Source organism: Malus sylvestris, chromosome 4 (assembly GCF_916048215.2).
Source record: "Malus sylvestris chromosome 4, drMalSylv7.2, whole genome shotgun sequence".
In the NCBI taxonomy this organism is placed as follows: domain Eukaryota; kingdom Viridiplantae; phylum Streptophyta; class Magnoliopsida; order Rosales; family Rosaceae; genus Malus; species Malus sylvestris.
In genome coordinates, this window is record NC_062263.1 from 16,077,840 (window position 1) to 16,093,088 (window position 15,249).

The following is a 15,249-nucleotide window of genomic DNA, read 5'->3' on the forward strand; positions in this document are numbered from 1 at the left end:
TAACAATTACACATACTTACATAAGTAGCACATATTATGTTGGATATTTTACCAAAAACCAATCGTTTGTGTCGGTGCTCAACACTGTCCTTACCATCCGAACCTTTTGGACATGCTTTCGGAGGAGATAAGCTATAAATGAATATGCTACAATACAAATTTTGTAATTAAACTTTCACACCAATACAATCCCAACAATATGGAAACACTACATCAACAATACGCTTTACGAACTTACATCGGTTGATAGCCACCCTTCCTTGTCAAGGAGAAAGTCTGTGTGTCTAACAGTCATATTCTCCAACTAGACTAACAATGTAACAAACAAAAAATTACCTTCATCATTCTAGTCGTTTACTGCATATAAATTCCAAAGCACCATAAGCAAAACACAATGATCAATTACTTATTACCGGCATTCTTTAATCTATGAAATTGATATAAATACTTAAGCGCCTCAACCACACAGGCTGAGTCGATTGCTTTAAACGCCACTCCCTTTTGTAGAACAAGCTCCCTTGGCTCACCGTCTTAGAGTTATTCACACTTTGTCATGTCAAATATCAATTCCGTGTGACGCACCATTTTTGTCTTCTTATTTGCCCCCCTTTGGTGCCCCTAATCTTTGTTGCCGCCTTAGTGTACCAGACTTTCCTCTTCATTCCAACATGCTTACCCTTAGGTGTGTAAATAGCAACATCATCATCATTGAAACTTTGGACTTCTACGTGGTCATGCGCTATCCTTTCTCCAACCAGTGCAAGTATATGTTTGCACACATCTCCAGGACATTCCAAATTAGCAGTCCTTATAAGGTCCTGAAAACCCATTTCCTCCACACCTACCATAACCTCATTCCCTCTTGATCCCTCAGCTTCCCCCACTTCACCCCAATTTTGACCACCTTTTGATTCTTCTTTTCTTTCATGGACACCATTTCGTACAGTGCCGCAACTTTGACCACCATCTTCTTCTTCTTTTACTTATTCTTTACCTACTTCTTTCCCCTCTTCATCATCTACATGTACATCTTCTTCTTCTTGTTGTTCTTCTTATTTTTCTTGCCTTTGCTTTTCTTCTTTTTCTTCTTCCTCTTCCTTAACTTCCCGTTCTTATTCTTGTTTTTCTTCTTCCTCTTCCTCTTCTTCTTCCTCTTTTCCCTTAACTTCTCTCCTAAATTCCTTCACCTCCTCCGTCAACTCTTACACCTTCTTCAACACATTTCCCTAAAAAATATCCTTCTCATAGGCCAAACACCCCACTACCACCTTCAACACCTTAATTTGTGCTTTAAGCTAGCTGACATCATTTGCATCCGAAGTGAGGGTTTCCAGCATCACGAAATCAGCATCATCACCCTATGTCCAGTGGCCTGAGTTCTTCTCCGTTTCAGTGGGCACTATCTCCTGAATCCCACCGCCTACCATTTATCACCAGTCATCAAAATTACATTTTTGCAAACAAGCTTTCATAAACATACAAAAAGGTTCACCATTCTTCACACAAATATTCAAATATCTACACAAGTCCTCATAAGTTAATAACTTTTCAAATAAGGTCATACATCTATATTCTCAGTTATGTACATTTCTCAAAACATGTATTCATAAACACTCATAAATGTGCATCATACTTCAAACAGATATTAAAATAGCTCCACAATACTTCATAAGTTCATAACTTTTGAAACAAGGTCATACCTCCCGACTCTCAGTTATGTACGTTGGGACCTGTTCATAGATTAGCTACTTATTTGTTGTTGACCACCGAAGAATTCTTGGGATGGCTGCCAGATCAGTCATCTTGCAATAACGTAGTGGCTTTTCCAGTTGCTCAATTTTTTCTTATGCCCACACCTTCACGTACACTGAATTAGTGCTCACCACAATCACCTCAATCAAACCAACAAATTGTACCTGAAAGGCATAACTAAACCCTTTGCAGCCCCATCCGGATCTCTGCATCCTCTTATTCCCCTCTCTTGTTCCTCTTCATCCTCCTTACGTCCTTCCGTATCACCATCCTTTCTTTCTCTCCCTCTCCTAGCAACAAGAAAACAAAGGTTGTCCTATACTTGTTCGAACGATATCACACCCCAAGAATAAGTGTTGAACCTATCCATGTCCTCAACGAGGTCCAAGTACTTTAGGTTCATACTCACATTACTCTTCGCCCTTATCAACACACCTTTGGTGAAGTAAACTAGCCTAATCTTCAATGCACCATCCTCATCCTCGCATTGTTTAAACACAGTTTCAAGCTCGACACATGTCATTGAAACCTTTTTCATAGCTTTCTTGGGGGTGGTCTTCACTTTACCTTTCCCCTTCACAACCTTACCTTTACCCTTACCCTTGCTATTCTCTCCAACAAAACCAAACTTCTGAGGAAAATACTTATTTAACAGCAACCTTTAAATCATAGGGTTTGTCACAACGAAGCCCGGTAATGAGGCAAAAGTCTTTCTTTGTGAACCTGGTGACCTCACAGCCTATTAAATATGTAAGTCCCTCTAGGTCCTTCACCCCCTGATTTGCCACTTTACATATCGACAATTCATGCAAGTTGCCCACTAAAGGCTAATCTATTGACACTCTCTAAGTGTCCAAAGCATGAGTCCTTAAATTTAGCAAGATGTGCATCATTAAACTTGTGATGCAACACTCCTAGGACATGACTAGCTTGAGAAAGGTTGTTAACGCTTCCTCTATAAGATTCTTCCTGTTTTGTTGCGGGTTCAACCCCCTGATTTGCCATCTCCTGTATACATAAAAATACAACCATTCATCACAACCAAATTGAACAACATACACTCTGATAACAACCAAATACAACAATGTTTATCCTTGATACAACCTGTCAACAAATTATCATATCTATACATCTACTTGACACATCCTGTCAACAAATTCTCATAGCTATACATCTACTATGAACTTACTTTCATGAGTTAAGAAATAACAAATTAATTCATAAAATTAACAAAGATTCATCGACAAAAAACATTCCCAAGTGAACAATATAAATTCAACAAAACAAATTGAAGCACATATATCTTGTTCACAACTTGTCAACCCCAGTTCATAAACTTACATCTCACTAAATTTTTCGATGACTTCCACATCAACTAATTTCATCAACCCACTTGCATAATGAACCATAAACCCTAAAAAATATACACAAGTTTACGTACATAACAAAATTATTTTCTAGGGTTACAAATTTCCAAACTCACCAAATTTCAAATTTAGTTTTTGGAATCAAGTTTGTCGTCGACTTTCGCGGAAGCAACCACTCTGAACCCACTTCAATCAAGGAACCACTGGATTTTTCCTGTGTAAGCAACTGTTAACCCTCAAACCAAAGATGGTTAAATATCGAACTGCATTGAGCCTAAAGACAACAACCACACCAGTACTCTGACTGGGTTTCGAAACGGAAACGAATTTTTCGAACGGTACCCAAGCTTTGAATAAGTACGATCTCGGGGTGAGAAGGAGATTTTTTAGAGGAAAAAGAAAAAAAATTGGTTTCAACTGTTGCTTCTAATTTCAACTGGTGCTTCTAATTTTTTGAATTGAGGTCTTTTTTAACCCGGTTTCACATTAAGTCCTTTATGATGGATTCGTTTTTCAGCCATTCAAATTTAATTCTACGGTCCACATTCCGTCCGCAATGCTTTGTCCACACCTTAGAAATTGCGAAATATAGTTAGAGAAAGTAAACTCGGCCTGAAGCAACAAACTTTGCATTGAATTCGAACCTTAGGATTGGGCCTCTGAGTTCGACGACATCAAACCTCATTGGCCCATCATCTCTACTTGTAGCAAAAATGGACGGGAATTATTCAGAAACCTCCGGAAGAGTGAAGAAACAGAGAGTGTAGACGTTGACATCATAAATGCAAAGAAAATTGAATGGCATCAGCAATCTCTGGGAGGCCACTGAGATTCCTCACATCTCGGAGCCCCAAACATCCACCACATAAATGGAATCAAATCAATAACTCAGCCAATGCTTCTGTTCCTGCTCTTAGATTCGTCGTCCCCAATCTCCATAATCCTCACCCTCTTCCTCTTCGCCCTCCTCTTTCGCTTTGCCTTCCTCCTCTTCTTCCTCGCCCTCCTCTTTCTTCTCTGCTCGGACATTGTCCACCTCCTCTTCGACATTCTCTGCTCCTCATGACCACTTCCCAGGCCGCCGCCTCTGATTCCTCCCAGTCGTCCTCCTCCGCCAAAACGGTACGTCTTCGCTCTTGGACCAGTTTACATTAATGGGTGTCTATTAATTTACTTCTCTCGATGTAAAATTCAAATCTTTAGCATTTTGTTCATCAGTTTACAGTTATGATTGCCTCTTAATTTATAGTGATACATGTTAGATTTTAATCATTGTTAGCATTTGTTTGATCAGTTTAAAGTAATGGGATCTTATAATCTATCGATCTCGATGTAAATTTGATCCTTTTGCATTTCATAATTCAAATTGCTCTTCTTTATTTACATTTCTCAATGAATTTTTTCTTTATTTCGTTATGGGATTTGGAATTTGGGTTTTGGGTTTTGAGTGTGCAGGTGAGATTGGTGATAAAGGGGAGAGTGCAGGGTGTGTTTTACAGGGACTGGACTGTGGGGAATGCAACCGAATTAGGCTTGAAAGGTTGGGTTCGGAACCGGAGAGATGGGTCTGTGGAGACACTGCTTTCTGGGAACCCTGATGCGGTTAAAGAGATGGAGCAGAGGTGTCGCCGCGGCCCTCCATCTGCTGTTGTCACAGGGCTAGAGGTTTTTCCTAGCACTGAGGACCCTGGCACTGGATTCGAGCGCAAACAAACGGTCTGATCAACTCTGTTCCTTGTGAAAATTTCAATATCCATTTCCTACTTTAGTTAGTTGTGTAGTGTTTATCATAATATAGTTTGTCCTTCCAAGTTGTGAACCCTTAGAGGACCAATGTGTTTTCTGGTTCCTGCTTAAATAATGTAGCACAAAGTGACTTCTTAATATACATCGGTTCCTAACTTTCTGTTTCATGTTGTTAAGTCGATGAGTATGTTACTTTTGAATCACCAAAAATGCATGATGGATTAGGATAACAAGTATGCGTGACAATCAGTGCATTGCCTAGGTAAATCAATAAGGCAGCTATTTGCATTCAGATGAGATTTACGAAACATGTTTATTTTTGGTTTGGTTTTTGTTAGGTACTCAAGCCCAAGGGAAGAGCCCAACCCAAAAGACTAGTCCAATAGGTGGGAGGACCCCAAGGACTTAAGAACCCCTACACCCCCATAAGTGTAGTCGATGTGGGATCATAACATTACACCACCCTTCGGAAGCCGACGCCCACGGTGGCCCTTACTCTGGTGGCTTTCACTCTTAACGGCGGTGCACCCTTTGGTCATCCCGTTAAGGTAGCCCTTTCCAGGTCGCCCCCTCCGCAGTGTCGGGAACCTAGGCTCTGATACCAATGTTAGGTACTCAAGCCCAAGGGAAGAGCCCAACCCAAAAGACTAGTCCAATAGGTGGGGGGACCCCAAGGACTTAAGAACCCCTACACCCCCATAAGTGTAGTCGATGTGGGATCATAACAGTTTTCACCATTATAGCATGGTCAAGAAACTTTTTTCGTTCTTTTTTCTTCTTTCCCAATAGGGACAAAGAATTGGTGTTCCTCTTGGTTCTACACGTCTCTTCTATAAGGGAGTTTTTTGAACTTATTGGCTGGCTTTTGCAGAATTCTGTGGGTGAAAAAACTAGGATATTGACTAAGAGAAGACAAAAAGACTTGATTGCTTCCTGGTTTGCTTGCTAGGCTGACAATCCACTACTTCTTGCTCCTTAGTTTGAGAATTCTTAGGCATTAAGGGGTTTCTGAAACATCCTCTGTCAAGGAAATTACAGTTCTTACTGGTATTTCCTTCTACAAAGCTCTTGCACATATAATTCTCAATAATAAATTAGGTAACATGAAAGCATCATTTAGGCAGCAGGTCGGTACCTCAAAAAAGATTGGTAAATAACCATGGGTAATATACAAGAAAAGGCGCTGATGCATTTCGAGAATATGAACATATGTAATGTGGATGGATTGAAGAAGGTGAAACAATCTAGTCTTGGAATGAGATGCTATATGAAATAGTTCATGTTTTTTCTTTCAATGATTTTAGCGTTTGCTACTAGCATAGATGAAGGTTTAGCATGACCCCTGCAGAATTGTTCTGCTTCAATAAGGTGTAGAGCGTCCCAACGCGGTTCTTTATATTAATGTTCTGGATATTAAGCTAGCTTCTTGTGGTTTCTCTAATGAGAGTTGTAGATTACTCTGATAAGATATATGTTACCCACTGGTTTTGAATTACTAGTGGATTATGGAGAATCCTAGTATGAGTTTAATGGAAGTTCTAGTATAAGAGTTTTTGCATTATCATGTGGTGGCGAGAGGCAAGTTATGTTTTGAGTTCTAACCACCATCACCTTATTCTGGAATAAGAACAGAAACGTCGAAGTTAGGGAGCTTAGCACTCTATATACAAATGCCTGAGTTACTCTTTTTTGAAGTTTGTCCATTCCTCTTCTTCTCCAAGTTTTCCCCTTCACTGTGTTTGTATGCAGTCTCATTATGTCGAGCGGTTATGGAACCAAGAGGGCTTCCCGGTAAGCTTATGCTATGCTTGAAAGGAGATGGTTAAAAGTATCATACTCTTTGCCTAAGGGGTGATGAGCTAGTTTTATTCCTATTTCTTACTTCTTAGTCAAGGAAATTACAGTTTTTTCTCTCTTTCTGGAATAGCTCTAGGGACATATAATTCTCAATAACAATAGGTAATTTTATAACATCGTTAGGGTAAAGGATATCGGTCGCGGGTACCTCAAATTAACTGCTAACAGCCTCACACTGGGAATTTATGTGAAAGAGAAGAGCAAACAAGAAAATCCGAGCTAGGTGGTCATAACGAAGTACGTTACGAAATCATTGAAATGAGGAGACACGTAGATTGCTCGAAGTGCGGGAAGTGCCTTTATTTAAGGACTAAGATTCTCTTTCCTCCTTTTTCAATCCCCTTCCCTCCCCTTCTCTCACACTCTCTATTTTGTCTCTCTTTCTATAAAAAAAATTAATATAAGATGTTAATGTGATTTAATCGTGATCGTTCAAATAGGAGGGGAGGGAATGGGAAGAAATGAAAGAGAAGAGAGAATCTACTAATCTAATTTAGGTCTGCAAGGGAAGCGGTACGACCAATCTCACCATAAAACACAATGTAGAAGAGAAAGATGATACATTTAAAGAATAATCTATGAGTTTCTCTTGTAGGTGTTTATAAAAGTGGAAAACTAACCAAAACACCCTCAAAACTTTACTTTTAATCATAAGGACAAATTTTTTCAAAAATGCAAATCCTACCCTTCACACATATGTACAAGATTGGGTCAGTTTTCTGCAAAGTTCAAGTGGATACATCCAAAAGAAGAAAAAGGAGATTGACATTTTCAGAAAACATTTGCATGCAAAAGAATATGTGGCAAACATGCAACAACCAAGACAATACAGATTCACATGCAAAAGAAAATGTGGCAAACACTGCAGCAACCAAGACAACATAAATTCACATGACATTCAAGCAAAGACAAGATAGCCAGCTTTCAGAAACAGTGCTGACAGTTTTCAGAAACAGTGTGCTGTCACTATTCAGAAAATTGTAAATAGATGAAATGTTATTTTGTCTTTGAAGAATTAGATCTTGTATATAAGGGAGTCTTTCCTCCCATACAGAACAAGGTTTTCTCAACATCTGAAAACATCATACTCACTTCATACACTCAAGCATTCGTAGCCTTCATAGCATCCTTGTAAACACTTTTTTGTAATCACTTTCTTGTAAACAACCATCTCTGTAAACATTCCATATATCAATAAAAGTTCAAGTGTACATATTCAAGCAATCTCCAAGTCTTAAGTAAGTTTTCTTTTCCTTCTTTAGTGTGTTTGTTTAATTAGACTGCTAGTCCAAAACAGGGAAACACTATTGTGATTATATTATTAACCTGTTAAACTGACGATCATACTTTGTTCGAGCACTCTGTTATAGTTGAATGTTTGCCATACAAATAACTGGACATCAACCAGGGTACCTCTGAGTTCTTCGTACCTCTGAGTTCAACCGTTAAGGCCTTATACTTGTACTGTGAGTGGCCGTCATGCTGAAACATGTCGAGTTCCATGTGCAAGGTTCTATGTCTAGTTGTTATAATGGTCATCCGACTATTTAACCGAGCATGCGTTGCGAATTTGGTATCAGAGCCTAGTTTAACATTTTAATAATATAATTATAATAGTAAAGTATCTTGAGGATAGAAGTCGTAGATACAACTGATATCATATTTGTTTATTGCATATGAACAACAGATATTATTGTCCCTGTAGACCCTGTCAACCACAATTACCAGGTATTTATTGTCCCAGACATCCAACTATAACTAGCATAAAGAGAAGATTAGCATATATATCCAAAAGAATTATTAGTACTTTGAAGAAGCAAAAATTTTATCTTGGATATCTTGAACATCTTTCATTTATTCGTAAATATAATAACACAGAATTGCAGCATAAAGTTTTAGAAGCAAAAAGAACAACAGATTAAGTTTTAGAGACATTGAGAGAAGAAAGAGAGTTTTTAAGAAACCAGTTAGCCGTAACCCTAGAGAAAGGTAGACTATAGTTTATGATAGATTATCTTAATTTAGAAATTAGTGAACCTCAAAAAAGAAAAATAACTTTAGACCAAAATAGTTTAGTTTGTTATTTTCCATCAAGAAAGCATAATCATATTTTGCACAGTGAAGAAAATTCACAAGCCAATACTATTGTAGATCTTATTATTAGTCAAGCAGAAAATATAAAATTAGAAAATAATAAGCATAATCATTTGTTAAATCAGTTGTTAGAACATTTCCAGAAAAACTCCATAAAAATAATTAGACAAAATTTAAACTATATTACATCTCAGTTAGAAGATAATAATAGAAATATTCAAAGGTTTCCTAGCAAAAGAGAGATAAAAGAGCTTGTTGATCTTATAGATAGTAAGCCGAAGTAAGTAGAACTTAGATCATTAGAAATAGTTGAACAACTAAAATCAGAAGTTCAAAAAATTCAATTAGTACAAAAAGAGTTAAGTGAACAAGTAGATAAGTTGCATAATAAAATAGATAAGTTATTAGTTTAATGACAGATTCTAGAACTAGCAGAAAATATATTCAAGCTTTGAAAGAAATTAGTAAATTAGATAAAGAACCAGTAGGATTAACAGATTTTTCAACACAAGTATCCAGTAGTAATATTCCCATTAGGCAAAATAATTTGATTATCCAATTAGTTTTAAGTTTAGCTGAAAAATTAGATCAAGTTGAAGAACAAATAGCAGAAATAAACCAAGTTCTACATAACGCATCTTCATCACTTCTACCATCTTTGCTAGATAAATTAGAAAATTTAACTTTGAGTGCAAATAATAATAGAAGACCTAAGCTAAATCCTTTTGATAATAGAAAATGGAACTCTTTAGGAAAAAAGGTAAAGAAGTAGTTAGAGCGGAAGATATTTATCCAAATGAAGAAGAATCACAAGAATTCATTCGAAGAGGTTTTGAGAGAACACAGAAAAATAAATATAACTTGTATCAATTAGGTTTATTTGAAAACAGAAGTAGAATTGTAAGCAGCATCAGTCAACAAAGTTAGCTGTATTGATAAAGAAGTCACACTTAATCTAATTAGTAAAGAAGCAGTTACTCATTTGAGAAAATCACATTTCAACCAGATTCATATAGGAACAATATTAATTGGAATAGCAGGATTAACTAGAGCACAAGTAGGTACAAAAGCTTTAGTATACATATATGATGATAGATGGGATAATCACCAACAAGCAGCAATAGCAACAGCTGAAGTAGACTTAAGTTCAAACTTAGCAGTTATAGGTTGTATTCCAAATTATGTTATGACGATTAATGAATTTAGTAAATATATTAAAGTGAGCATAAGAACAAAAAATTATAATATGAAAGGAGAGTATAAAAATTTGTGTATTAGCCTAATGTATATAGGTAAAGTGTCTGATAGATATAATCATAAGTTTAATTTAGAGTTTCAAAATTTAGTTCAAACATTTAGCAGTAAACATGTAAATATGATAGAAGCAAAACCCGTAGATAATAGCTTTTTAGAAGGAATTCAGTGGACATTGCCTAATTTACAAGTAGCACCAAATAGACAACCAAATAAAGTACAAATATATGAAACTAGTACAGGTCAAGCAACAATTAGGTTTAGAAATTATAAGCAACTAGAAAAAATAGAAGAGGATGAGAGTGAAATTGAAAATGAAAGTATACATATGGCTTTTGATAATTTAGATATTAATTTGGTTGAACAAAATTTTGACTATATTGTAGATAAACTTATAGAAGATATTGATCATTTAGATGAAGAACAATATTTGGAAAAATATAAGACATATGATTTAGGACTACATAAAATTTCAGACAAAGAAATGAAAATTATAATCTTAGAAATAGGAGTAGAACACATTTTAGGATCAAAAGAGTATAATAATTTATTAGAATTGAAAGCAGAATGTAATCCAGCAGAAGAAAGTAGTACATCAGGCGTAGAAAATCCAGGACACGCAAGCAGAACAGATCAACAATTTTTAAGACCAACAAATGAACAATATAATGAAAAAGCTAAAGTAGACTATATGGAAGAAAGTATGATAAAACCTAGAAAAAATAGGATTCCATATTTGAGAGGGTTAGAACAAATTAATATAGTTGGTAATATATTAAATTTAGATAATGTAGATCCACAAGATTGGGAAAGAACGATTGAGAGATGGGAAAAAGGCTGCGTACATGCAGCATTAATGTTAGATTTTAGTAATTCACAAAACATGTTAGATTACTTTGAACATACTTTGGATGGTTTAGTTTTTTATTATTTCCAGTCATGGAAAGTTCAAAATCCAGAAAAACATCAGGCAGCTAAAACACATTTTAATATTGATGGTTTTGTTACTTTGATTAAACAAGAGTTTTTAGATCATAATATGTTAGATAGCAGAAGTGAACAAGAACAAATAAGAGCAATCAGAAATTTAGAACAATTACAAATTTGCGATTTACAGTATATAGCTGAGTATACCACAGATTTCTTTAAATATTTAGGAAGAACAGGTAGAATTAGTGATATTAATTTATTAGATACTTATATGACAAAAATAAAAGGACCAATAGGTGAAAAGATTTGGAATGAATGGCAAAAGCATTCGAAGAAAAATGATATTGCTATAGGACCTAGAATTCAACATGTATATGATATACTTAGACAATAGTGTAGTCAAATAAAGGCTAAGGGACAAATCAGGAAGCAATTTTACATGAGTTGTAAAAATATAGATTTACCACAACAGTATGGTTGCCATAAGAAAAATAAGCATAAGAAAATATACAAAAAGAAATATAAGTCATATAAACCCTACAAACAACATAAGAATTTCAGTATAAGACCTTCAAGAACATATAGGAAGAGAAAATATATTCCAAAACAATTTAGAAAAAGAAGTGGCAGACCTTGGATTAGGAAATATAAAGCACCAAAAGATAAGAGTAGTTGTAAATGTTATTCATGTGGAGAAGCTGGACATATTAGACCTAAATGTCCAAAATTAGGTAAACAGTCGAAAGAAAAAGTACATTTGATGAAGTTGTTTAAGTTAGAAGAAGATGAGGATATTCAGTCAATATACAGTTTAGATAATTTAAGTGATAATGAGAGTATTTATAGTATAGAGAGTATTAACATGATAGATTCAGATTCGGAAGATTCAAGTAGCACAAATAGTGATCTAGAAGAATATATGTGTGCATTCATAGAAGAACAGCATGAAGAAGAATATAAATACATTAATTTAGGTTGGCCAGAAAAATGTCATAAGTGTAATAAATTAGTTGCAAATAAATACTACAATACATACTCAATATTATGTGAAAAATGTTATAGTAATAGGTTATTAGAAGTTAATTCAGCAAAAACTGAAATATTAGGAAATATTGTTCATAGTATAGAAAAACCAAAAAGTAGTTCCTTAATCACTATAAATTGCTAAATAGAATTAGCAAAAGAATATAAGATACAAACCATAGCTATGATAGATACAGTAAGTACAAAGAGTGTCATAAGAGAAGAGTTAGTACCAGAAAAATATATACAAAAATTAGCAAAACCAGTAAGAATAACACAATTTGATGAGAGACCAGTTTACTTAACACATTGTATAAATAATGAGTTTATTAAAGTAGAAAAACAACAATTTAATTTACTATTAACATTTGTCTCACCAGTAGGATCATATCCATTTATTTTAGGATTGAACTTTTTGAAAAGTTTGCAAGGTTTTTTATTTATGAACCCTAAGGGTGCGTTTGGTACGTGGGACAGGACGGGACGGAACGGGACGAGGCGTTCCGTCCCGCGTTTGGTGCGCCAAAAATGGGTGGAACGGGCTGTTCCACGGGACAGATTTTGGGTGTTTTTGTGTCCCACCTCCACCCCCTGGAACGGGTTTGTTCCACGTCTGTGGAACACAATGTTTTACCATTTTAAGACAAATATACCCCATGTCTTTTTCAAAAATTACACCTTCGTTCCGTCCCGTCCCGTTCCGTTCCGTCCCGTCCCGTTCCGTTCCGTCCCGTCCCGTTCCGTTTCGTCCGGTCCCGTCCCGTCCCGTTCCGTCCCGTCTGCGTACCAAACACACCCTAACATAACATTTTTCAAAAGAGGCATTACAATAACTGATCAAAGTAATACTGTAGAAGCATACAAAAACATAAGTATGGAAGACTAGTGCCCAAGATAGTTATCATTTAAAAAACTCAAAAGAAAATGATGAGCATAATAACGTAGAAGAGTTTGATGAAGACATTTTTGAACATGAATACCCGATTTTAGAAGAAGGAACCTGTATAGAAATATTACAATTAGACAGACCAAAGAGTTTAGAAGAATTGTTACAATTAGCAGAACAAACTAGGATTATAGGAGAAGACCCACAGTTACATTAGAGCAAAAATAAAATACTAGCAAAATTAGATATAATTAACCCAGATTTAACCATTAAGACGGCTGATATGCCTTGTAGTCTAATAGATAAACAAGAGTTTGAGCAGCAAATAAAAGAGTTGTTAAATTTAAAAGTAATTAAACCATCTAAGTCTAGACATAGATCAGCAGCATTTATTGTAAGGAAACATTCGGAATTAAAAAGAGGTAAGGCTAGAATAGTTTATAATTATAAGAGATTAAATGATAATACATACGATGATAGTTATAAATTACCAAATAAGGATGAGTTTATAAACAAAATTCAAGAGAGTAAATATTTTAGCAAATTTGATTGTAAATCAGGTTTTTGGCAAATAAGATTAGCAGAAGAATCAATTGAGTGGACAGCCTTTACTTGTCCAGAAGGACATTTTGAGTGGCTCGTTATGCCATTTGGACTTAAAAATGCTCCATCGATCATTCAAAGAAAGATGGACCAAATTTTCAAGAAATATGATAATTTTTGTAGTGTTTATGTAGATGATATTTTAGTACATAGTAAAAATAAAAATGAACATAGGAAGCATTTAGAGATAGTATTACAAGAATTTATCAATAATGGAATTGTAATTAGCAAAAATAAAATAGCATTAGAAAAGCAAGATATAGAATTTTTAGGAATGTATATCAAGTCAGGTACAATCCAATTACAAGATCATATAGTTAAAAAGGTGTTAGAATTTCCAGATAAATTAGAAGATAAGAAACAGTTACAAGCATTTCTAAGATTGCTAAATTATGCAAGAAATTTTATCCCTGATTTAGGAAGAAAAATAGCAGTATTACATAGTAAAACTAGCAAAACGGGACAAAAATATTTTAATAGTGAAGATATTAAATTAGTTCAAAAAATAAAAGAAGAAATTACTAAACTTAAGCCATTAACATTACCATTAGATGATAGTTACAAGATAGTCGAAACAGATGCTTCATCATTAGGATGGGCAGGTATACTATACCAGAAAAGGCATAGGGAGTCTCCAAAGTCCGACGAACAAGTTTTTAGATATTCATCAGGAAAGTTTAGTGATGTACAGTCAAGATTACCATCAACAGATTTAGAAATTTTAGGGATAATTAATTCACTTGAAGCATTTTCTTTATTTTTACATAATGAAGTATTTATGATTAGAACAGATTGTCAAAATATAGTTTCTCATTATAACAAGATACATGCTAATAAACAGGCAGCCCGAAGATGGGTTAATTTTGTTGATTCAATTACAGGAAATGGTTTTAAACCAATTTTTGAACATATAAAAGGTAATGACAATACATTAACTGATATCTTATCAAGATTAATTTGTTGAACAGGTATGGAATATCGTGGACCATCATCAACAAATAGCACAAGGCCGCAAGGCAGAAGAGTTTCTTTCAATGGCATGATGATGCACCATCAACCTCCACCATTCAGTGGATTTCAAAATAGCATGAGCAGCCAGCATCACCACCAGTACCCACGTTCAACTTTAATGGCAATATTGTTGAAGGAATCAGAAATCCAACTCTGAGATACAGGTCAAGGGTACCGGGGCTTTCTGATAGGCAGCAGGTTCTCTTAGATAATTTCTGGAATATCCAAATTAAGCAGCCAAGCATGAGGTTAGGTCATGAAAAATTAATTAGAGCCTTGGAACAAGAGTTTGATAGCTTTAATTTTAATTTCCACGAAAACCAGCTGCATATTCATTCTCTTGAGCACAATCTTCAAGCCATTTATAGGGACCATGAGTCATTACTTGGTAAGTTTACCAAAATGAACCAAGAACTTCAATCTCTTAGAATGCAGCAAAAGGCAAGTGATACCTTGAAAAGAGAATTAAAAATAGGTTTAGAGATTGATCAACATAAGCATAAAGGAAAAGAGGTTATTGAACCCATAGAACAAGAGGCTAATGAGCCCATAGAAGAAATTAAGATTGAGCTCTTAGAAGAAGACGTTGAAATGTATGAAAAACAAGAAAAGTATGAAAGTTTTCTTAGGAATATATCTTCAGACTTAATATTAGACGATGTTTTATTAGAAGAAATTTCAAAAGCAAAACTGAGAATAATGCCAACAGATATGCAAAATGAGATC

The 15,249-nt window shown here is 35.2% G+C and overlaps 1 protein-coding gene across 1 annotated transcript; it reads left to right on the plus strand.

Moving 5' to 3' along the window:
* Positions 1–3,849: 3,849 nt before the first annotated feature.
* On the plus strand, positions 3,850–5,020 carry LOC126620070 (uncharacterized). The gene is made up of 2 exons (XM_050288539.1): positions 3,850–4,241; positions 4,575–5,020. Exons 1-2 carry the CDS (start codon positions 3,918–3,920, stop codon positions 4,839–4,841), a joined length of 591 nt encoding a protein of 196 aa, XP_050144496.1. The 5' UTR covers positions 3,850–3,917; the 3' UTR covers positions 4,842–5,020.
* Positions 5,021–15,249: the final 10,229 nt, after the last annotated feature.

Excerpts from the sequence above, each read along its gene's own strand:
- LOC126620070 (XM_050288539.1), top strand. The coding sequence starts at position 3,918 with ATGGCATCAGCAATCTCTGGGAGGCCACTGAGATTCCTCACATCTCGG. Across the intron at positions 4,242-4,574 it reads CGTCCTCCTCCGCCAAAACG|GTGAGATTGGTGATAAAGGG; the intron begins GTACGTCTTCGC and ends TTGAGTGTGCAG.